Below are 24,228 nucleotides of genomic sequence, written 5' to 3' on the forward strand. Positions count from 1 at the left end.
TATGCAAGCATTCCAGTCCAGAACGCCTTGCGTAACTTGAATTTTGCGTAAGTCAAACATATACCCAACCATTACGCGCGGGAAAAAAAAACCCTCCTATTACTAGCTTACGGAACTTTTTGCATAAGTTAGGTTCGCGTAACCCGGGGGGCGTCTGTGGTGCCTTCTTCGCAGTGCCTGTAGGGCCAGGTCAGGAGACAGGGGATATGGGGAAACAGCATGGGGCTGCTGGGGGGTCAGATGGGCTCATAACGGTTAGTGGGGGAGGACAGACTGGGGTAGAGGCTGGATAGGAGTGGAGGCACAGGGAACGGGAGGGAGTGCAGGGCCACATAGGGACAGGAAGGTGCCTGAGTGGAGGCACAGCGACACATGGGGACGGGCAGATGTGCCTGACTGAGTGAGTGGGAGAGACTAGGGGTCAGCCAGGGTCTGCATGTGGAAAGCTTCCTAACAATCTTTCTCCGTGGGCCCCACCCACCCACCAACCCCCAAAACCTGTTCCCCTCCCATTCTGGTCCTATCCATACCCAACAACCTTTCAAATTCTCACACTGGCTCTTTCTCAGCAATTACTTCCCTCTCCCTTAGCTCCTCTGTTACCCATGACTCCCCCAAACCTTTGCACTGTTTCTGAGGGGTGCAGGAAATACAGTTCTGTATTGTAACTTAAATGAATTATTACTCAGAGTTCTGTATTAATATACCTAGTAAGAAATCTATTTGTCAAAAAAACATTTCCTGAATCCTTTTTTTAGCTGTATGGTTAAGACAAACTTGCTGACAGGTATTTTGAAATAAATTACCAAAACAGTTGAGACTGATTTGATTTATATTGTGTTATTTTGACAAATAAAATGCGCAAAATTTTAAAATACTTTGTGCATAATGTTTAATTTTTTGGTGCAGAATTCCCCCAGGAATAACATTTTTAATCAAAAATGGGCAGTGACAAAAAATTACAGAAGATGGTAGTGTGAAGTCCTGACTATGTTTACTTGTCACTGTATCTACCTCTAACAAGTCTTAGATCAATAGTCCCCAAACTGTGCAGTGCGCTCCCTGTAGAAGGGCATGGAGGAAAGTTCCAGGGGGTGGCGCAGCAGAGTCTGAGCCAGCCCCCATGGGAGGGAGTGCCACCCAGCCCTGCCCCAACCTCTTCTCCTGCTCTCAGCTCCTGCTCCCAGTCCCAGCCCCCAGCTCCTGCTCAGTGCCTGGGCCCCAGCCACAGCTCCACTCCTGCTCCTAGCTCCCAACCACAGCTTCCAGGGGGAGTGGGTGGCATGGGCAGATTACATTGGGGTAAGGGAGGGCACAATTTAAAGTTTGGGGACTGCTGCCTTAGAGTGTCCCACTGTACTTGGTATTGTTGAGACCTCACCTGGAGTATCGTGTCCAGTTTTTGGTATCACACTTTAAGAAAGATGTGGACTAAATAAACAGTCTAGATGAGAGCAACAAAAATGATTAAAAATGTTTTAAAAGCCTGACCTATAAAGAAAGGCTTAAAAAAAAAACTGGACATGTTTAATCTTGAGGAAAAGACTGATGATAAGTCTTCAAATATGTCTTACGGTCTATTTATAAAGAGGATGGGGAACAATTGTTCTTCATGTCCACTGGAGGTAGGACAAGAAGTAATTGGCTTAATCTGCAGCAAGGGAGATTTAGGTTAGATATTAGGAAGAACTTTCTAACTATAAGGCTAGTAAAAACACTGGAATAGGCTTTTGTCCAATGAAGGTTGTAAAGTGCCTGTTATAGTAGGTTTTTAAGAACAGATTAGACAAACAACTGTCGGGGATGGGCTATGTATATTTGGTCCTGCCTCAGCATGAAGGCTTGACCTAGATGACCCCTCAAGGGCTCTTCAGCCCTACATTTCTATGATTTTCTTTTTTTTTATACTTCCACAAGTATTAGTTTAGCTTGACATGCAAATAACATGTCATTGAATAGTCATCATATTTCCTTGGATACAAAATAGTGTTGCTTGTGCCCATAAGGGATTTTGGTTGGTTGTGTTTTGCTATTTCTAAATAGCTATCTCTATACAGAAGAGAACTCTATAGCTTTCGAGGTGTGTGTGTGTGTGTGTGTGTGTGCGCGCGTGCAGCTACTGGAAGTCTTACTGGTGTATCCTTGTTACACTACTTGGAACATCTCTAAAATGTATTGTTAATTTATCATGTCTTGTCTTTGTGATGTAAATACATAAATCCACAGAAACTAATATGTTTTATCTTTTAAAAAGTGGGCTAGGAAAGTAAGGTAAACTCCTCACACCAAGTGTCTCAATAGAATGTCCATTTTCAAATCACTTCTTTTTGTTTTTATGTATAGGAACATCATCTTCAGCGAGCTATCTCGGCACAACAGGTATATGGAGAGAAGAGGGATAATATGGTTATACCGGTCCCAGAGGCAGAAAGTAATATCGCATACTATGAATCTATATATCCTGGGGAATTTAGGATGCCAAAGCAGCTCATTCACATACAGCGTAAGTATAAATATTTTTTAAATGTATGTGAAAGCCTATATCCAAAATGTTCCTAAACTGATTTAATTAAAAGGATTTCTTAAACACCTATTGAACTACTGTTGAAACTTCCTTTCAAAGATTAATGTTTGTGCAGCATCTTAAGGTGTAAACCAGAGGTGGGCAACCTGCAACCCACAGGCTGCATAGGGCCCATCAGGGTAAACATTTTGCAGACATTGACCATCTGCGGGCATGGCCTCATGCAGCTCCCAGTGGCTGCGGTTAGCCATTGTTTTCAGTTAAATGGAGTGTGTTCACCTCTTAAGATACACATTCTAGAATTCTTCTTGGGATCTTCAGCTGCTTCTAGATGCCTAGATAGCCCACTTGAGTGCTGTTTTCATCTTTATCTGGCAAGGAGATTTCAACTGTTCCTTTTGGATGTGGACCTCACCACAGTCATCACTTTACTTGGGGCAACACTTGAAAACATCTCAGAAGTTCTTGCTAATGTGGAATACAGTTGTGTGCTTTAATTAGCAATGTCTTGAACATGATACCTGTGCCCCCTAAACTGAATAGATTCCCAGTTTATTTCTGGATAAAAGATTTGGGATTGATTTACAAACCTCTTTCTCGAGAGTACTGACAACTTCCGTGACTATTTACTTCCCATGCTCTCTCCTGATAGTATAGGTCAACTGAAGTTCTTAAGCTGAATGCCCTGTGAACAAAAAGCAGTCTTCAAAATGTTACCTGTATGTAAAGTTAGATTCTCATAGGTTCATCTGGCATGATCTTAAACCAATTTTAAATTTATTTTTTTATTTATTTTTGTTTTATTTAAGATATTAAGGTTTATTGATGAGGAGAACTTGGGTGATGTCAGTCTAGTCATCAGAGAAGCTTTTTGCTGAAATACCACATCTAATTGGGATGAAATTCTGGCTTCCTGGACGTCACCCCAAAAAACCCAACCCCCTGACTTCAACAGGGCCAGGGTGTCGCTCCAGATTCTTAGATTGAACTATAGGAAGTATACTAGATAGTAAATAAGCAGTTGAATGCTTAGGTATTATATTTATAATGTCATCTTCAGTTAATGTCTGCTTTCATTGTGTCAATGCGTCTGTTAATTTTATTCTTGTTCACTGTACTTTTTAGATCTGTTTTAATAAAAGTATCAAGTTGTTCCTGGAGAACCTGTTTTATAGATTTCCCCCTCCCCTTCCCCTGCAAACAAAAACCACATATGTTCTGTCTTGCTCTCCAAACCATAAAAGTATAGCCTATAATGCCAGGCACTTTTGTTGTTGCAACAAAATACTTCCATAGTACTTCCATGTTAACATTCACTGTATTGTTTAGCTTTTAGTTTGGATGCTGAACAGCCTGATTATGACTTGGATTCAGAAGATGACGCCTTTGTGAATAAGTTGAAGAAAAGAATGGACATCTCTCCTTTGCAGTTTGAGGAGATGATAGACAGGCTAGAAAAGGGCAGTGGTCAGCAGGTACAACATTATTTCAGATAAAAAAATGAAAAAAAATGTTCATATGTTGCTATTTCTTGTAACATGTTGGGTTTTTACATTTAGCCAGTCAGCCTGCAGGAGGCCAAACTGCTTCTGAAGGAAGATGATGAATTAATTAGAGAAGTGTATGAGTACTGGATTAAAAAGAGGAAAAACTGTCGAGGTCCCTCTCTTATCCCAACAGTAAAACAAGAGAAGCGAGATGGTTCCAGCACAAATGATCCTTATGTTGCTTTTAGAAGGCGAACAGAAAAGATGCAGACTCGAAAAGTGAGTAGATATAAAATCTGGCACATTCTAATTGTATTGAAGCATTACTAGGTCAATTTAACTTTTAATACTGAATCTTGAAAAGAAAAGAGAAAAAACATGATTTGCCTGCTAATGGCATCACTCAATTGAAATATTATACAGTCAAACTACAGAAGTTTGTATCCCAGGAATATCAGTGTTTTTTGGTAGGTTACTACAAAATCCAATCATCCATCATAATAAATAATGCAGGTGACTTGTAACTTGCACTAGAAGTAAGATTCTCTGTACTCTGTCAAAATGCTTGATACAAACTTCAGTGAAAAGAAAATTAAAAATGTCTTGTTATATCCACAGAATCGAAAGAATGATGAAGCGTCTTATGAAAAGATGCTTAAGTTGCGTCGAGATCTGAGTCGTGCAGTAACTATCCTAGAGATGATAAAGAGAAGGGAAAAAAGCAAGAGGGAGTTATTGCATTTAACACTGGAAATTATGGAAAAGAGGTAGAGTACTTCAGAACAGTATTTCAAAATCATTTTTGAAAAATTTAGCATTAAACATTCACGCTCTTGCATAAACAGAACTTTTTGATTTGTGTAAATCTTTTTTTTTTAAACTACTGTTTTTTAACTTTTGTGCTTAATTATTTTATTATAGTATAGCATGCTTTCACTTTTTACAAAGAGAAAATTAAATAAAATTTTATACTTACAAATCAGGAAGGAATTAGTCTAGTCTTCATCCAGTCACCCTTTTTTTTGTCAGTTTTGATTTTAGGTTTCTTTCACTGTGCACATTGAGCAAATGTTTTCAGGGAGTTATCCACAATGACTCCCAAGATCTCTGAGTGGTAACACTAATTTAGACCCCATCGTTTTGCATGTATAGTTGGAAACAATAATCCCAATCGGCATTACTTTGCATTTATCAACATGAAATTTCATCTGTCATTGTCACCCCCGTTAAGTCAGATCCCTTTGTAGCTCTTTGCAGTCAACTTTGGACTCAACTATCTTGAGTAACTTTGTATTGTCAGCAAATTTTGCCACCTCACTGTTTCTCCCCATTTTTCAGATAATGTATGAATATGTTCATCAGCAAGGACCCAGTCAGATCCTTGAGGGACACGGTTATTTACCTCTTCATTGTGAAAACTGACTATTTATTCCTACCCCTTTGTTTCCTGTCTTTTTTTAACCAGTTACTGACCTTCCCTCTTATCCTATTACTGCTTGATTTACTTCAGAGCTTCTTGGGAAGGTTTTCTGAAAGTCCAGGTACGCTGTATTGACTGGATCACCCTTGTCCACATGCTTGTTCATATTCTCAAAAAAACTCTTAATAGATTGAGGCATGATTTTCCTTTACAAACCTAGGTTGACTCTTCCCTAGCATATCATGTTTATCTGTGTCTGATAATTCTGTTCTTTACTGTAGTTTCAACCAATTAGCTTTGTACTGAATTTAGGCTTACAAGCCTAAAATGGCTAGGATTGCCTGTGAAGCCTTTTTGAAATATTGGTGTTACATTGGCTACCCCTCAGTCATCTGGTACAGAGGCTGACTTAAGCAGTAGATTACATACCGCAGTTCTGCAATTTCACATTTGATTTCCTTCAGGACTCTTGAGTGAATCCCATCTGGTCCTGGTAACTTACTACTGTTTAATACATCAGTTTGTTCCAAAACCTACTACTCTTTTGACACCTCAATCTGGGACAGTTCCTCAGATTTGTCACCTAAAAAAAATGGCTCTGATGTGGGGATCCTCACCCACATCCTCTGCAGTGAAAACCGATGTGAAGAATTCATTTGGCTTCTCCACAACAACCTTGTTTCCTTTAGTGTTCCTTCAACTCCAGTGGCCCCACTGTCTGACAGCCTTCCAGCTTCTGATATATTTACAAGAACTAACAGCAATTTTTTTTTTAATCTTTAGCTAGTTCCTCTTCAAATTCTTTCTTTTCCTGGCTTCTTATACTTTTATGCCTGACTTGCTAGAGTTTATGCTCCTTTCTCCTCACTAGAATTTAATTTCCAGTTTTTAAAGGATACCTTTTTGCCTCTAAGTATCTCTTTTACTCTAATTTATCCATGGTGAGATTCTCTTACAGTTTTTTCTTTTTTATTTTGGGGCATACATTTAGTTTGTCTGTTTAATAATGTTTTTAAATAGGCCTGCAAACTGCATGGAGACGTTCTTCCTTGTGACGGTTTCTTTTAATTTCCATTTTAAGTAGCTTTCTCATTTTTGTGTAGTTCCCCATTTTGGAAACCTGGAATTCTTTTGATGCATCTTAAATTTCTTAAGTTGAATTAAGATTTGCCATGAGTGATTGCTGCACCAGGGACACAGAGCAAAAATTTCTGGTGTGGCAGTGAATTGCAAATTATTTATAGGCTTTACCCATTTCCTTTTTCACCATCGTCTTTGTCCCAACCACTTTAACATCTGATCCAAAATCCACCTGGGCAAAACAGCTGGTAACCTTCTCCAGTGATATAATGCATGTTCTTTAGGAGTTATTTGCATGTAATCAAGCACTCCTATCAACACTTTATCCAACAGACATACCTCACCCCTTCCACCTCATGATAGTTGATATCATCTTTGCAATATGTAGAGGTTTTTTAGTTGATTTCTGACATGGAATATTGCTCTTTAGTTTAGTTTATGTATGTTTGTTTTTACTCTAAGCCAATTATATGGACACTTTTTCAGAAATTGAAATATATCTGTATAGCTAGAAGTTTTACTCTTTTAAGACACTGAATACTATAGCACAATAGTTCTCAAACTGTGGGTCGTGACCCTGTTTTAATGGGGCTTCAGCTTTGGACCCCCTGCCTGGGGTGACAGGGCTTGGGTGGGATCAGGCTTCAGTCACCCCTCCTGGGGTCATGTAGTAATTTTTGTTGTCAAAAGGGAATCTTGATGCAATGACATTTGAGAACCAACCGTTGCTGGTATGATAAAAGCTTGTAATGTGAAATTACAGCTCAGGCACCTTCTCCTTGTTGTTTAAAGTACTTCTTACTACTATATTTTATTTTATTTTATTTTTAGTTTAGGTCATTAGTACTTGTGATATACCCACCTACTAAAATAATAATTGTGTTTGTTTTTTCCCTTCTGACCCCCACCCCTTATTTCTTCATTTTCTACAACTTTTCTGAAGTTCTTACAGATGGCAAGGAACCAAATGATAGCTAACCTTTCTTTAATATAATGGACTCTGCATTGTCTAATTTCTCTCCTGAAATAATATTGTCTAAATATTGTCTTTGTTATTGTCCTCTGAGGACTTTCTGATCTAGCTATACATCTTTTTAATAGTGCCCAAAGCTGCAAGTAATGTTCTACTTGTAACTACTATGTAATGTATCTAAGTTATACTATGTCATATGCTGTTCTTGGAAACTAAAAATAGTATGCAAATATTCAGGGTTTTTGACAATTTAGCATTTAAAAATTTTAATTTCAGGTATAATTTGGGTGACTACAGTGGAGAGATCATGTCCGAGGTTATGGCACAGCGGCAGCCAATGAAACCTACCTATGCCATCCCCATCATTCCTGTTACAAATAGCAGTCCATTTAAGCATCAAGAAGCTATGGAACTGAAGGAATTCAAAGTTAACAAGGTGAAGGAGTGGTACTTATAAACAAATATGTATGGTCTTGTGTCAACAGAACACAAAAGGTTTTAGACTGATACTAGAAATTATGCTTATTTTTGAAGGTAAAACCTTTTCTAAAAAATGAAAGACATATCGTTAAAGGACACTAGCAGATCCTCAGATGGTATAAATTGTCAGAGTTCTGTTGAAGTGAGGATTACTTGCATAAGAAATAAAGCAAAATGATGAAGTTCAAAGCAAGTACAGAGCCAAGTGGCTCAGGACTGGCAGAGGCCAATGTCAAACTTGCATCAGGATTATCCATCCTTGTATTTTATGACTCTAGCAAGATTATATCAGGAATCGTTTAGGTCCCTGTTTTCAGCTGATGCTGTTCATATATTTTTGCCTGTGAACTACCTTTACAAAACTGGCAAAAATACTTTTTTTTAAAAAAAAGTAAGCGGCAAAAACTAATTTAAAATCTACAGTTTGGTGAAGGATATATTTGTAAATTCATTATTGATGCCAGTTTTCAAATGCAGTACACTTTATAGTAGTTTGCGTATAAAAAGAGAGAGTAAGTAATGTGTGTTTAAATGGGGGGAATTTTAAAAATGCTATTGCTCTGTAAATTCTCCAGACATAAAACACACAAAGCAAATGATGCTGAATTCTCCAATTAACCAGAGAAGCATTGATATTTTATTTAGCATTTTTATCTGGTATTTACTGTAGTGTCCAAAAACTCAGATCAGAATCAGAGTTCCATTCTGCTATGTATTGAATGAATACAGATGTAGGCAGGCTTGGTTCCCCCCAAAACCAGTAATGCTTTAATGTAAAGTCTTATCTGAAAGAGCCTTTACCCAGTAGCCCATATGGAATTTTTCATCTGCCTTAAAAGGATGAATGCCTCTGATTGGGTTCTAATCAGTCTGAGCTTTACAGAATGGTGATACATTTCTGCTGTGATTCAAGTTTCTAGAGCACACTATTTATTAATGGCGGCAGCTGAATTCCTAATTGTTGTTTTACCTGATAATTAGGCAATTGTTTGCAAGTATATATACTTTAGCCCCCAAAATCTTTTCCCCATGTATACAACACTACTGCAAAGCTTGAAAGAGGCAACTAGAGTAGTTCCTGTCAATAATTTTTAATATGTTGTTAAATTCATGTTTACACCATGTAATGGTCTATTGGGTAAATTGTTTTTATTAAAGACTTCTCCTGGATTAAAATTTTCAGTGGCATCTAGGAAATGGGTTGGGGGTTTTTAAGTCAAGTCACACAATGCTCAGACTTTTTTTAGGTTTAGAAGAGTAGTTTAACTTTCTTTCCCTATCTCTGTCCATCAGGCATTTTTATACTGTTTTGGGAAGTGGTATAAAAATGCCTATTAAATAAAAATGTGGGGAAGGACTTTCAATGCAGATGAAAACTTGTGTTCATAGTGGTGCCTTCATGCTTTGTTCATGTTGATGATCCCCATTTAACCATGTCTTGAATAATGTCAAGTTCTGATGTGTTGTTTCCCAGTAGTATTTAGTCTTAACTGGATGTCGCAGAATAGTCTCTGAACTAACTGTGTTTAATCCCTTCTTAAAATAATTGGAACACTTTGCTGCTAAAGCCCAGGAATCTTAATTTTGATTAAATGCTTTGTGTTGCTGTTAAACTGAGTGAATTAATTAAGCTTTTATTTTCTTGCAGCAAGAGAAAGCTGATGTTATAAGACCCAAAAGGAAATATGAGAAGAAGCCCAAAGTCTTGCCTTCATCTGCTGCTGCTACTCCTCAACAGACAAGTCCTGCTGCACTGCCAGTCTTTAATGCTAAAGATCTGAATCAGTATGATTTCCCAAGCTCAGATGAAGAACCTCTTTCCCAAGTATGATCTTTACAGTTTACTGCTTCTTTTCTAAGAGCAGTAGAAATCTATCTCATGAACTTAACAGCTCCCTTTGTGTTTTCAAAGGTTATGTCTGGTTCCTCCGAAGCTGAGGAAGAAAATGATCCTGACGGTCCTTTTGCTTTCCGTAGGAAAGCAGGTTGTCAGTACTATGCTGTAAGTGAGATTTCTCTACAAACTATGACTGAGCATCATTATAGAATAAATCTTATTTATAATTTTTCTCAAATTCTTTTTAGCCTCATTTAGACCAAACTGGCAACTGGCCATGGAGTAGTCCTAAAGACGGAAGATTAGGAGATGTCCGCTATAGATACTGCTTAACCACGCTCACTGTACCCCAAAGGTGTATTGGGTTTGCACGAAGACGGGTTGGACGTGGTGGAAGGTAAGCTGCACTTAATGATTGCTATAAAAGGTTATGGATAATTTTAAAATTGACACAAGGACAAAAGTGAAAATGAAAGACACTGGCACCCTAAAAGATAGAACATACAGAATGCTTTCACTTAACTGATATTTTTATCTTTTGGTTTGTTCCACTGTAAAGGCCATCCTGACATACTTTACTTCTTCGTTAATAGACCATTATCATTGATATTGGGAAAGACTTTTGCCACTCTAGAGCTGAGGTTGGAGGTTGTAGTATTAAAAAGCATTTATTGGTGAATGGTTGATTTTAAAAATGAATTTTCCCTCTCCCAGAACCCAAAGACCATCTTGAGACACTTGAGAAATACTGATGTCCTGAAAGTTCAGTCTGACATACCTGTAAAATTTAGCTATGTATGATTGCTGCTGTGGGCTAACATGTTATTTGTAATCCTGAAATCTGCAGACAGTTTTGTGATTGTCTAGCATCTTAATTTTTAAGACTGAGACTTCCAAAAAATGGGAGTTCAATGATATGCTCCCAAATAAGGCCTAGATACAGCAAATCACTTAAGCTAAGTCCATGTTTAAGTACTTGATCTTTCAAAAGTGCTGTGTACCAAAGCAGCTTCCAATGAGTTAATGGTAGATACTCAGGACATTCGCTTAGGTGACTAAATATGGACTCTAAGGAACATTACTTCAGGCATCTACTTCTGAAAATCTTGGTCTAGAAGCATTTCTGTATTACTTTTTTCTTTATATAGGTGTTTTACATATTTAAATATATTTTATGCTTTCTATAAATGAGTGTGTTTTAAAATAAGTTGATCAGGTCATAGTTTAATCAGTCAAGAATACAAATATCTTCACTTAGCTTTCAGATTTATACAATATTAACTTATTGCTATGGAAGCACCTGAATGGCTGTGATAGTGATATTGGAGAAATTCTATCTTAAAGTCCCTAGATCCCTGGCTTCCATTTTAAATAAGCAAGAGTCATTCCATCATTAGATGGAAGCTGCAGGTCACAGAGCACTAAATATAGAATTGGCAGGAAAAGGTGGTAAATAATGCTAAAACTAGCGGCAGATCATACCCTGGGAGATAAATAAGGGTTTCGGGCTAAAAATAGAACTGACAGTTTAGAATGTTGGCAGTTGGCATTTATCCAAGAACAATCTGACAGAAGGATAACAGAGGCTCTAGAAAGTTCTGGCAGAACTGTATAAAGGTCAGTGTGTCAGTGGATGGCAGCAGTAGTGGAGTGGGATAGTTTAGAGAGTGCTCTCTTCTTAGCTCTTAAGAACAGCATCAGAAGGAGTCCTGTCCCTGGAGCAAAGGGAGAAGAGACAGAGTGCACAGGAGACAGTACAGCATAGTAAATCTGTCAGATAATTATAGTGTAGTGTTAGTGTGTGCTGGGGGAGGGGGGGGCTAATAAAGCTGTATGAATGTGTGTTAATTGTAAAAGGAACGTACATATGTAAGATTTAAAGAACATCTAAGATGGGTTCTCAAACTGGGAGTCGAGACCCCTCGGGTGGGGCATCACGAAGTTATTACATGGGGGGTCATGAGCTGTCAACCTCCACCCCAAACTCTGCTTTGCCTCCAGCATTTAGAATGGTGTTAAATATATTTAAGTGTGTTTAATTTATAAGCGAGGGTCGCACTCAGAGGCTTGCTATGTGAAAGGAGTCACCAGTACAAAAGTTTCACTGATCTAAGAAGTGCTCTCAGCAACCTGTGGATGCCTAACTCTGTGAAGCAAGGCACATCACTTAGGATCACCTCAGACTGTTAGACAACATGGTTTGGGGTGCTTTTTAGCTTTATAAAGGATTTGTATTTTATAACATCAATAAGGGGATTGCTAGTTAGTTGTATTAGGGATTTTTAATTTTTGCACCAATAAAGAGGTGCTGTGTGTTGAAAAGAATACTGTTTGTGTCAGTCTTTTATCAGAAGGCTGTATCTGTTTCCTCTGGAGGTAACAGTCTGAGCTGTTCTATAGAGTTTCTGAAACAGGGAACCACTGGCAAGTCGAAGATATTTCCCATAGTTTCCCTGGAGACCCATACCTAATGAGAACAGATCAGCTATATTCTGGAGGCACCCTAAATTTTGTTTTCGGGGTAATGGTAACATCTAAATCACACTGTCATGGAATCTGTGAATTTCAGCATCTTCTAATTTAATTTCAACAAATCGGGAAAGGATCTGGATGCCCCTTAAGGGTTTTGCCAGGAGGTTAGATAGGTAGTGCATGACATCTTCAGCACTACTTGGGGGTGTACTTGTGGGCATATTCAGTGGTTGGAGAGGTTGGCTTGGGTCACCTCTGTGTGGAACTGGTGTATTCAGCAGCTCGGAGAGGAATTGGCTCTTTGGCCCTTTGGAGACAGTTTGCTGCTTGGTTAGGATTCATGGATTAAAATTTAACCATTTTTATCTTCCTCACCTACCTGATACTTTGCAAATTTAATATTCAATAAAATTCTACCAAGTTGTAGTGCAAAATATCAAAAATATGAGTGCCTTGCTATTTGTTAGATGGTTCATAATAAATTTGGAAATGTTGACATGACGACAAGTTGCAGTTTATAAAAAAATAATTAAACACTACTTATGCAGTAACATAGGATTTAAGTGTGTGGTTGTATTTCATGATATTTTGAGTTTTGTTCATGCTAAAGAAATTCCTGCTATGAGACACTGGTGTGTGGTGACCTTTCTGTTTTTGGCTTCTTATTGTCTGCTAAGTTTATTGCACTTCCATTTTAGGGTGCTACTGGACAGAGCGCATTCAGACTACAACAGTACGTTTCGCCAGCTGGATTTGGAAATGCTTTCCTCAACACAACACTCTTCAATCAGTCAAGTTGCCAATACCTCAGAAACAAATACCTCGGACAAATCTTTCTCTAAAGACCTCAGTCAGATACTAGTCAATATCAAATCATGTAGATGGCGGCATTTTAGGCCTCGGACACCATCTCTACATGACAGTGACAATGATGAACTCTCCTGTAGGAAATTATACAGGGGTATAAATCGAACAGGCACAGCACAACCTGGGACCCAGACATGCAGTACCTCTATACAAAGTAAAAGTAGCAGTGGTTCAGCACACTTTGGTATGTTTATTTTGACAAACTTTTTTCTAGAAATGTTAAACTTGACTCAGAGAATCAAAAATATTAGAATTTTATCCATTTTTTTCTTTGTCATCTGTTCTAATTTACTACTTATATTGAAAACTAATCAGTTAGCATTTTTAACATGAAAATTAATAGTTTATTTCAAATGCATGTACAAAGGCAGCACTTGTTGCAGTTCTGACTTCTAGAAATGTATGAAGTCCACTTATGTACAGGGTTTTTAGTTAATATAAAAAGACTGATGACCGTATTAAAAAATAAGATTGCCTAAGAAAGCATAAAACCTTAAACTCCAAATTTTCTACCACCTTGCCTGTTGGATATCTATGGGAAGACAAAAGGTTGATTTTATATTTAATAAAATGTTACAATACTAGTATGCATATACACTTTAATACAACAGATTTTTTGAAAAAAGTCAAGACACTACCTTCTTTAAAAAATGAAATAAAAATATTTGCGTATTTTTTCCCCATGCATGGGCAAAAGCCAGTGAAATAGTTTACTGACATTATACAAGGCCAACTCTGTAGCACTACTGTAGGAAATGAATTCCAGAACTGAGGACCAGTCACTGTAAATATTTGACTGTCAGCCCTCTCATGTTTTAAATCAGAAAACTGTTAGCAAGCTCTCTAGCTGCTGATGTTGATTGTTGCAGCAGTATATGGCAGATGTGGAGAAGAGGCAGTTGCTCAAATAACTACAAAACCAGTTTCTCCTCCCTTAGTTTTCACACCTCAACTGCTAGAAGAGGGCCTCATCCTCCCTGATTGAACTAACCTTGTTATCTCCAGCCTGCTTCTTGCTTGCATATATATATACACCTGCCCCTGGAAATTTCCACTACATGCATCCTACCAAGTGGGTATTCACCCACGAAAGCTCATGCTCCAAAACTTCTGTTAGGCTGTAAGGTGCCACAGGACTCTTTGCTGCTCAAATAACTATAAACTCCAATATGTTTCGCTCACTAATTTTATTGATCAGCGCTAACTGCATCTGAAAGAACACAGAAAGCCAAGAGTTGCTGATGAGCTTGTGAAATATGCTCCCTGTGATATAGTAATTAATCCTAAAATCATCATTTGGGATTTCCAAGACCGGCTATACCATCCACTCCTGCTAAAGTTCACTAAGTCAACAAAACCTCATAGTCAGTTGCATCAAAGGTTACAGATGGTCAGGCAACTACGCTGATTCTTTTACATTTTCCATTGCTAGGAGATAACCAATGAGCACAGAGTGCTGATAATTAAATACATAACCTTTTTTCTCCCTTTAGGACAGAGACCGCACCCAGAATCTTTCTGGGAGAGGTATTAAAAGAACCACCAAAATGCGTCATGAAGAAATATTTAGAGACCACTTATCTAAAAATTCTATTCAGCAGAGTATATAGTGTAGCCATATTAAAACTTTTTTTATCTTGAGACAGTTCCCCAATCGCTGGTGAGGGTGTCGAGGAAGGCAGACATGCACACATTCCAGTGAACTTCATTTTTATATTCTTTAATATTAATTCATCAGGGCCTCAAAACAGAGTTTTCAGGTTGTTGTTAAAATATCCTGCTAAACGAAGAGCAAAAAAAAAAACCTTAATAAATCCCATTCTTTGCCATATTTAATCAGGTGTTTGTTTCAACCCAACAGCATACCTTTGAAAAAATATGTGTGAAACCAGGTAAAATCCTATTTCCAGTATTTTCAGAAATACACACAACCAGTGATGAACTCCAAAAGTTTGGATGCTTACTCAAGAAAATAGGTTTTATCGTGCCTTTCATTATTTTTCTGTTCCCTCCTGCCTCCGTATTCTACACCTTGTCACTCTGTTAATCCTCCCCCTTGCAATATCTTCAAAGAATGCATGCAAAGCAGGCTACCTCCTCCTCCTAGTGTTTTCTTTCTTTCTCTCTCTCTCCCTCCCCCCGTCCCAGTGTTCTTTCTGTTCTATCCATGCCCGTCATCCTGGTATTTCCTTCTTTTACCATCTACTCCATCTCTTGCTGGAAGATGGATTGGGGCTGAAATTACTACTGGTTAGACTAGAGCCTCTGATATGAGGCTTCTGGTGGCTGCTTTCTCTCTTTTAGTGGTTCTTCCAGTTGCCTGAAGCAGATACAGTGATCTGAAAGAGAAGCACGGCAGTAGGAAAGAGTGTAAGTTTGTTAATGCCAGGAGGAGGAATTGCACTAAAGATACTGGGCAAGTTTCTAGCTACTTACGATAAGACACAAAGGGACTGTTAGCAGGTAGGCTGTGAATAGAAATTGAACGTTTATGGGTTTCAGATCATATTTAAAGTGAACTGGTTACAAATTTGGAGTTCAAGGTTAACAGCTATGTTTACTTTTTTAAATAGATTGTAAAGCTGACTTAGAATTCAGATGAGACAGTTACTCTTTTTAGACTTTAATTATGTTGGCTATACCTTAAGTTTAGAAAAAACTAAATCTGTGAGTAAGTGTTCAGTGTATTAACACTATCAAATGTGTTCATTGTTGTAAATTACTTTTATAGTAAACATTCAATACTTAAAAATCAGTATGGAATTTAGATTCATATTTTTATCTGACACAATTAACTTTTAACACTTGTCATAGGAATAATACATGTAAAAATTTACTTAGTCTGATTTCACAGATACAGATATACTCAAATCAGAGGTTGTGTTGTTTTTTTTTTAATCTGGAAAAGGGAGTAAACATTAATACCACTCATTGAGATTATAGCCACATGATTCTCCATCATCTTATCAGGAGTCCTACGCTAAATCACCTGTCCACGGTATAACAGTCTCTAACCCAATGGTCCATAGTGTCATAGAAGTTTAGAGATTAAGAAGACCTAATATATCATCCAGGCTATTTTCATGCCAATGTAGGATTATTTTCTGTAGTACCTTTTTCTAGTGTTTGTCTCATCTAATTCCAAATGTTCCTCAAAAAAAGGCAATGGTTCTTTGAGTGATGATCCCTGTGTGTGTTCCACACATGGGATACATATGTGCACCATGCACCTAACTCCAGAATTTCTTCAAAGAAATGTGTGTTGGCCCATACATGCACCATAACTCTCCTCGTTCTTCCAACCAAGGGCGTAAAGGGCAGTGCAGGCAGATCCTTATCCAGTTCCTTCTTACCACAGCATGATTGGAGTAGGACTCTCCTCAGCTCCTTTTTGCGGCATTCTTGTAAGAATTATGTATAGTTAATTTTTAGTCGTTAAACAGCATTTTTTCCCCCCTCTCCCAAGAAGTCAGATAATATCCAGGGTCCTGGAATTCAATAACTGTTTCCTGCCCGTACTCCTTTTCTGTGAGCAACAAACATCAGTGTTGCCTGTACTTCCTTATTGAGGCTCACATTTCTGCCAACTGCAGCATCTGCTGCTCTTTTTCTCTTCCCCCGAACTCATGAGGGTCAGAAATTGAGCCATAAGAAAGCCCTTGTCAGATCCAGGCCTGGGAGACAGACACACCACCCATACATCAGGCTCAACAAGTGGGCAGCACTTCTCTGAGTACAAGCTCAGGAACGGATGCTAATTCTGTTAAGCCTAAATAGAAGGCTTCACAGGGGCACTCTCATAGACATAAGTCATCTATGTATGTGTCTGTCCCAAAAAGAAGGGATCTCTTCACTGACCCTGTCAAAGTCGAGAGAGCCAGCGTGCACAGGTGCAAAGGTCTTAGGTTGACTAAATCTTGACAAGAATAGGAGGTACGCACGGGTATGGATCCTTTGATTCCAACACCAGCTCCAGTGGTGAAGACACAAGATAGACTCCTGGTGCTTCAATCCACTTCAGGAACCAAGGCAGCACTGATAGCAATGTGGCCCCAGACAGCGACCAGAGCAGCTCTGCCAGTGAACTCTCCTATACTCGGGGATGGTCTCCCCAGAAGACATTTTTGCTGTCCCCTGTCTGCATTCACTGCTCCTGTCTATATTCCAGGACATGGTTATCACAAGGAAACAGTCATTCTCCCATTCTACCCACCAGCTTTGAAGCGCAGCCATTGGTCCTACCGTTCCTTAGGGATGTGGCCTTCTCTTCTGATGAATCAGAGGCTCTGCAAGAGTATCTGCAGCACCCAGGAAAGTCAGCCCCAAACAAGTCATAGAAGGTCAGAGTTCTGACCTCCAACCAGATACGACTGGCCAAGAGACAGGTGGTACTTGATGCCTAGGGGTCCCTCTCTGCTGGTGGATCCATCCTATTGGCAACATTAGGGACTGTGGGAGCCCTACCCCAGGCATCCAGGAATGGTGCAAGAGTCTTATTTGCCATCACCCAGCCATACACAACCAGCCCTACTGGAGCCCTTGGTATTGCTTAGAGTAGTTGCTGCAAAGCTACAAATCCAGCTGAAGGAAATTCAGGAGGCACAGCACTGCTTACAAATTTAGTAAAAAATGAATTTACCCAAGATAGGAGAGCACATGGTTTTGTGGCTCTCGGTCTGAAAGATGCATATTGATATCCATCCAGCCCACAGGAGGTGGTTCTTCCACCAAGACCACTACCAATTCAAATTAATCCCCTCTGGTCTGGTCACTGCATCCGGGGTCTTTACATAGGATTTTTCAGTGGTGACTGCTTCGATGAGAATAGAACGATTTGCAGGCTTCCCATACTTCAGCAACTGGCTTCTTGCAGGCCATTCCCATTGAGGAGTTCCACAGGGCAACCAGTGTTTTGCTCAGCCTTTTATCTTTACTGGGTGTTTGCATCAATCACAAAAATCCCAAAAAAACCCTCCCCAGGTACATAGATTTCATAGGGGCATTGTTAGACTCAACTACAGCAACAGCATATCAACCTCTTGAAAGGTTTCAGGGCATGAGCACTCTTATGCACAAAGTCATCATTGGGCCCAGGACATCAGTTGGAAGTTGCCTTTCACTCCTTGGCCACTTGACTTCATGCACACATGTGACACCATTCACCAGATTACATCTACGGTGCTTATAAGCCTGCCTTTTCTTAGTGTATTCACCAGTGAAGGGCACTATAAACTACAAGGTCTCAATTCCATCCAAGGTATTAGGCTCTTTTTGTGTAGGGGACTAAATGGGAAAAGGTTTGGTTTGGAATGCTGTTCCTCACACCAACGCCTGAGGCAACCATAGTTACCAATGCCTCCCTCTTGGGTTGGGGTGTGCACAAGGATGATCACATGGCACAGGGTATCTAGGCCCCTGGGAGTCCAGAATCCACGTCAACTTATAGGAACTCAGGGCGTTCTGTCAGGCCTGCAAAGCCTTTCTCCCATCCATCCAAACCAAACAGTCAGATAATGTTGGACATGATAAGAGTATTTTATATAAACAAGCAAGGGGGAACAAAATCTGTGTGTAGAGGCAGTCAGTTTCTGGAATTGGTGCATCAAACATCACTTAACCCTATTAGCAGTGTACTTACCAGGGGCACAAAATTCCCTAACAGACTAAGCGGACATTTGTCCACAAATCAAGAATGGGAGTGTCACGATTTGTTTTTCGACTATGTCTTTGGTCATGGAAAATGCCAGCCCTGGGACCTTTTCACCTCACAGGCAAACAGGAAGTTGCCTTGGTTCTGCTCCAGAGCAGCACTAGACAAAGACTCTTGGGAGATGCCCTCCTGATATTGTGGGAGGATTGCCTGGCATTCTATGGAATATCCACCAAAACAGAGCATGAGTCTTTCTCATCACACCCAGCTAGCCAAGACCATTCCGATTCATCGATCTGTTAAAGCTTTTAGTACGACTACACATAAACATCCCCACGTTACTGGACCTTCTAACGCAACACAGAGGCAAAATCACATACCCCAGTTCAAGGCTGCTCCAACTCAGAGCCTGATAGTTGGATGGGCATTGGTGATAGAATGCTCATGTTCCAAGAGGGTGCAATTCATCTTTAAACAAAGTACAAAAGATTTTTGCAGTGCATCTTTGTCTCCAAACTCCACCAGAATCCCTTCTATCTTAAAGAATCTCCTTACCCTTAAGTCTTCAGGTCATGTGCTCGGTTCCCTGTGGGTACATTTAGCAGCTATCTGTGCTTTCAACGCTCCAGTAGATAGCTGTATGATCTCCAGGCACACTGTCACAACTAGATTTTTTGGAAGGGGATTCACAGATCCTTTCTACCATTGGTGAAGTTCAAACCTCGATCAGACCTCAGTTTTGGTCTGTTGTCTCCTACTAAGCTTCTCTTGGAGCCGCTAGCCACCTGCACGATGACCATCTGTCCATGAAGGTGGCCTTTCTGATTTGTTATAACGTCGGCCAGAAGATTCAGAGAACTGGGAGCACTTATTGGCAGGCCCTCCATATACTTTCTTCTGTAAAGAAATGGTCTTGCTATGCCCCCACCCTGAATTCATACCCAAGATAGTTTGAGTTTTATATAAGTCAGGTCATCCATGTACCTGTATTTTGTTGCTAAACCACATGCCTTGGAAGAAGAGAGAAGACTGTATTCTCTGGATATCTGGAGGGCTTTGGCCTTTTATCTGCGAAGAACAAAGGTCATTAGACACCTAAACCTATTTGTTTCCAAAGCGATCATGATATCAACCTATATCAGCGCGGATTTTAAAAATGGATCTCAGATTGTATTATCCTTTGCTACCGACCAACTGGCATTCCTCATCCCCAGAAGGTGTAAAGGCTCATTCCACCAGGGAGCAGACTACTTCAGCTGCATCTCTGAGAAATGTACCCATACTAGATATGTGGAGCAGCTACTTGGAGCTCTTTCCGTACCTCCACCAGACCTTATGCCCTTGTACAGTAGTCCACTGCAGATATTACCATGGAGATAGTTGACTGTAGAACTGCTATCACTTCTGCATCCTCACACCCACCACCAGCTTGTTAATCTACCACATGTGGAATACACATAGGGGATCATCACATGAAGAAGAAATGGAGGTTAGTTACCTATAACTGGAGGTTCTTAAAGATGTATGTTCCCTATCTGTATTCCACTGCCTGCTCTCCATCCCCTCTGCTGCGGATTGGTTACTCTGAGGTAAGAATGGAAAACTGGAGAAGCGTTGGCCTGCACTGCCCTCGGTTGGGAACACAAGGAGAGCTATGGCGAATGTGTGGGCCAATACACACTGCTTGCACAAAATTCCTGACTCAGGTGCACAGTGCACATGCATATCCCATCTGTAGAATACAGATAGGGACCATACATCTCGAAGAAGCTCCACTAACAGGTAAGTAATCTTCATTTTCCTATTCAGATTTGCAACAAAAACAATATTTACAGTACAAGAGTTTGTATGTATGAAGTAGTATGTAAAACAAGGCACAGTTACAAGATACTAGTTTAGTGGGATTACTTTTACTACTGAGCCAAGCAAAAAACTATATAGAGAAATTCACATCTGTAAAGTTGATAGGTAAAATCAATATGTTCTTTAAATATTTTGGAAAAATGCATGCCTACTGTGTCAACTATTGCCTGTCCAAAAAGTTTGAGCTATCACACAAGATTGCACCTATAACCAAGAGGATATTTGAAATGTATTGAGTTGTCATTGTTCCAGAATTGGTTATCAATTCAAATCTTCAGTTCCTTACAACTAAAATGCCTGTCCATATTGCGATTTTTTTCAATAAGGCAAACCTCTGTGCTTATTTCCTGTTTATGGAAAACCAATAGCACTATATATTTCTTAATTACTAAAATGCTGAAGAAATGACATGTATAGGTGGCATATAGGAAGTGTACAAAGTGGATAGAGACATTATCCCTTTTATTGGACAGCGTGGGACAATTCCATAAGGCAAGATGCCTGACCGTAATTCAAATTATGGGTGAACTGACTAACCTGTAACATTACAAGCTGAACTAGTAAACTGTCAAGTAGTATAAGAAATAGTTTGCCAGGGTACTTGCTGATTTTTAACTCTGCTTCAGTTCATCCATTGTGCTGCAAACACTACTGTGGAAAGAATTCTTGTGGCTAACTTATATATAACCACAGAAGCAAACCTTTGAACTACCAGACTTTTTTTCAGATAACCAACTTGAGATCCAGTTTCTTGGGTAAATTCATCTTTTAATAAAAGTGTAGACTGTCATGATGTTAGTCATTATTGCAATATCTCAGAAGAAATACTAACCATTTGTTGCCTAGAGAAAAAAATTGGGGGTAAAAGAGTATTGAAATTCATTGCAGTATGCCCTGTTAGATGTTATACAGCCGTTCTTTTTAAGGTCCAAATTCAAAGCCCATTCAAGGCAATTTGGAGTCTATCCATGGACTTCAGTATACTTTGGATCAGGCCCTAAATTTTAATGCTTTGATTTACTTTCATTTTTAATGTATCAAACAGTGGTTACTAAGATTTGAGATATTATTCTGAACTTATTATTTTTTGCTAGGAAATATGAAAGAGTTCAGATGCTACTGAACTGCCAGCCTCCAAACCTACAGTCCTTTTAGTCCTAGAAAGTTGGTGCCTTATGGAAGTTTGACTTAAACTCAGTGCTAAAAAGTTATCAACTTACTAGTAGTGCATTACTCTCTCTCATAACTTGAGTACGAATTTTTAAAAATTCACATGCCTCTTTAATTTCTAGCTAGTATGTTCATTCATCCTAGAGTTCAACATTCTTAGAATACTCTGTTTTAAAGAAGCCTCAGAAGTCTGGAACCAGAACGATCTCTGATGGAAATCTTCACAACCCTAATGTGGTTGATCTGAAGAAACTGAAACTGTCAACAAAAATATTTTATTTTTACAATGAGTTTTTAATTCTAAAATTCACAATTTTGTGCTTTAACGGTGCACTTACACTGCTCTTGGGTATAATTGTTCTACTTCAATTTCTATCTAGGCTTCCTAGCTTATGTTGGGGAAATGCACACGGTGTAGCACAATTCTTCTGACATGGTTTCAGACATAGTTGATCTTAATAGCTAGACTTGATGTTTGGTCTTCGTTAGTACCTGAAAAAACAGGCACTGTGTGATCTGAGAATTAAAAATGTAATCTGCATTACTATTTACTTCCTTGCTCCTTGGACTGAAATATTGAAACAAATCTGTATCTAAGACAGATATGTACAGATGAAAGATTTGGGCTCTTCTCATCTGTCAGATTGTACCACATATGAAAACTTGCAAAGCTATTTTCTAGTGAAATTGTCACAAGAAAATGCTTCTGTGAGCATTGATGTTTAAGAGTCGCACTTCACAATTTTGTTACTAAAAATTGAATGGTAGAAGTAAGAGCTGCAAATAAGAAGCTTTACCAGTTGGAGGTGATCACCCATCTTGTCTATCTGGCAGATTTTCAAGCATGTATGATTTCATTTATGAAATAAGAGCTGAGAAGTAATAAAAGTTCCAGAAGTCTGCAGAGCAATAAAAAAAAAATTAGAAAGTATCCTCTTATAATTTGTTTTTTAGACTGATTACCCATTTCAACAAGTTTAGAATTTCCCTTTGTCATCTGGATTGTATTGACATTCAATATTCTGTGATGCTAAGCTTTCATGTTTACACAACAAACTTGGTTTGACTTTACAAGCAAGAAAAACATATGTGGTACATGAAAGCAAAAAGGATTCTCTCTGCAATCCTTATAGTTAGCCTGTTTGTGGCAGCTACTTGCTACCAATCCACAAATATTAGTACTAAATGGCTTTTCATAGAGGTGAACAGAATTTTTTTCTGAAATATGATATTCTGTTAGAAAAGCTGTGGGAGAAATTCAGTTTTGCGCTTATGAAAAAATAGTGAAACTGTTTTTTTGTTCTTGATCTGAACTTCAAGACTTTAGACCCTCTCTTTGACTTTACAATGCTGAGCAGCTTTGCCATGAAGATCCAGAATTTCACAGGAGAGCCTTGCACAATCCCAATCAGATTTGTACAGATGCACTGAAAATCAAGGATACTGAAGATTAGGTTGCATATTGAGATGCTTTCTTGTAAAGTAAGGACAAGGTTTTTTGGGTGGGGGGGGGTGTGTGTTACATGAGGAAAAACCAGTTCCCAAAATCTTCTGTCTCACCACAATGTCTTACTAGTAGAGCTAAACACACTGTTGGCCTAATGACCTACAAGAGAATTCTGATCTGTACTCAATATGGGAGGAGAATTAGGAAGCAGATTAGGAGGACTGCAAATGAGCAGAATAAATCTGATTTGTTTTAGCCAACTAAGGATTTTTTTTTTATTTTTTTTTTATTTTTTATGCAGACCCTTCACAGAGAAATCAGTCTCAGTTGGGTTTGGACAGAGCATATTATCAGCATTCCTGATTGGTTATGTCATCAGTGTATGTAGGGCTTTTCCATAGATAGCTCAGACTAAAAGTTAGCTTCTGTGACTAAAAGATTTAAAACAAATACAGATTATGGCCTGTATATTGGACCTTTTGTTATGTGAAAGTAGCATTTTGACACATACTATGGGGGTGAAAAATATTTTTACATTCCAGTAATAGTTTCCATCAGAGGGTGTTTAAGCAGTTTGCAAACTTTGACTCTGAGCAATAACCATATGAGAGAGGTGTTTCCTTCTGTCTGCAAAATGGATGTAACTCAGGATAATGAGGATGTGAATAGCCCAAGATCTCGCACCAAATCTTTGGCAGAGCTGGAAATAATACTTGGAGTCCTTAACTGTCTGGTTCTTCAACCACTAGAAAAAAACTGTCACTTGTCAATGCTCTGGGTATAATCTCAGGGTCCAAAAGTTATAGGAAAAAAGCTAACAGGTTTTTATACTGCTTATGCTGGGATTTTCAAATATGCCTAAGGGAGTCAGGCAGCCAACTAACATTGAATTTCAATGCTTCCTTAAGCCTTTTTTGAAAATTTGAGCCTAAATGATTTTAAATGCTGTGGATGCAAA

At 38.9% G+C, this 24,228-nt stretch overlaps 1 protein-coding gene across 5 annotated transcripts in view; it reads left to right on the forward strand.

The window, feature by feature from the left end:
- The window catches only part of EPC1 (enhancer of polycomb homolog 1), a 113,948-nt gene that overhangs the window by 82,288 nt on the left and 7,432 nt on the right, over positions 1-24,228 (forward strand). For all 5 annotated transcript variants that reach the window (XM_030550201.1, XM_030550202.1, XM_030550198.1 and 2 more), the window contains 9 exons: positions 2,344-2,503; positions 3,854-3,999; positions 4,084-4,290; positions 4,630-4,778; positions 7,761-7,920; positions 9,613-9,789; positions 9,877-9,966; positions 10,050-10,198; positions 12,972-13,324. In XM_030550201.1, the coding sequence (XP_030406061.1) occupies positions 2,404-2,503; positions 3,854-3,999; positions 4,084-4,290; positions 4,630-4,778; positions 7,761-7,920; positions 9,613-9,789; positions 9,877-9,966; positions 10,050-10,198; positions 12,972-13,324 (1,531 nt within the window). In that variant the 5' untranslated portion in view covers positions 2,344-2,403. The remainder of the gene's footprint in view (positions 1-2,343; positions 2,504-3,853; positions 4,000-4,083; positions 4,291-4,629; positions 4,779-7,760; positions 7,921-9,612; positions 9,790-9,876; positions 9,967-10,049; positions 10,199-12,971; positions 13,325-24,228) is intronic.

Source organism: Gopherus evgoodei, chromosome 2 (assembly GCF_007399415.2).
Source record: "Gopherus evgoodei ecotype Sinaloan lineage chromosome 2, rGopEvg1_v1.p, whole genome shotgun sequence".
In the NCBI taxonomy this organism is placed as follows: domain Eukaryota; kingdom Metazoa; phylum Chordata; order Testudines; family Testudinidae; genus Gopherus; species Gopherus evgoodei.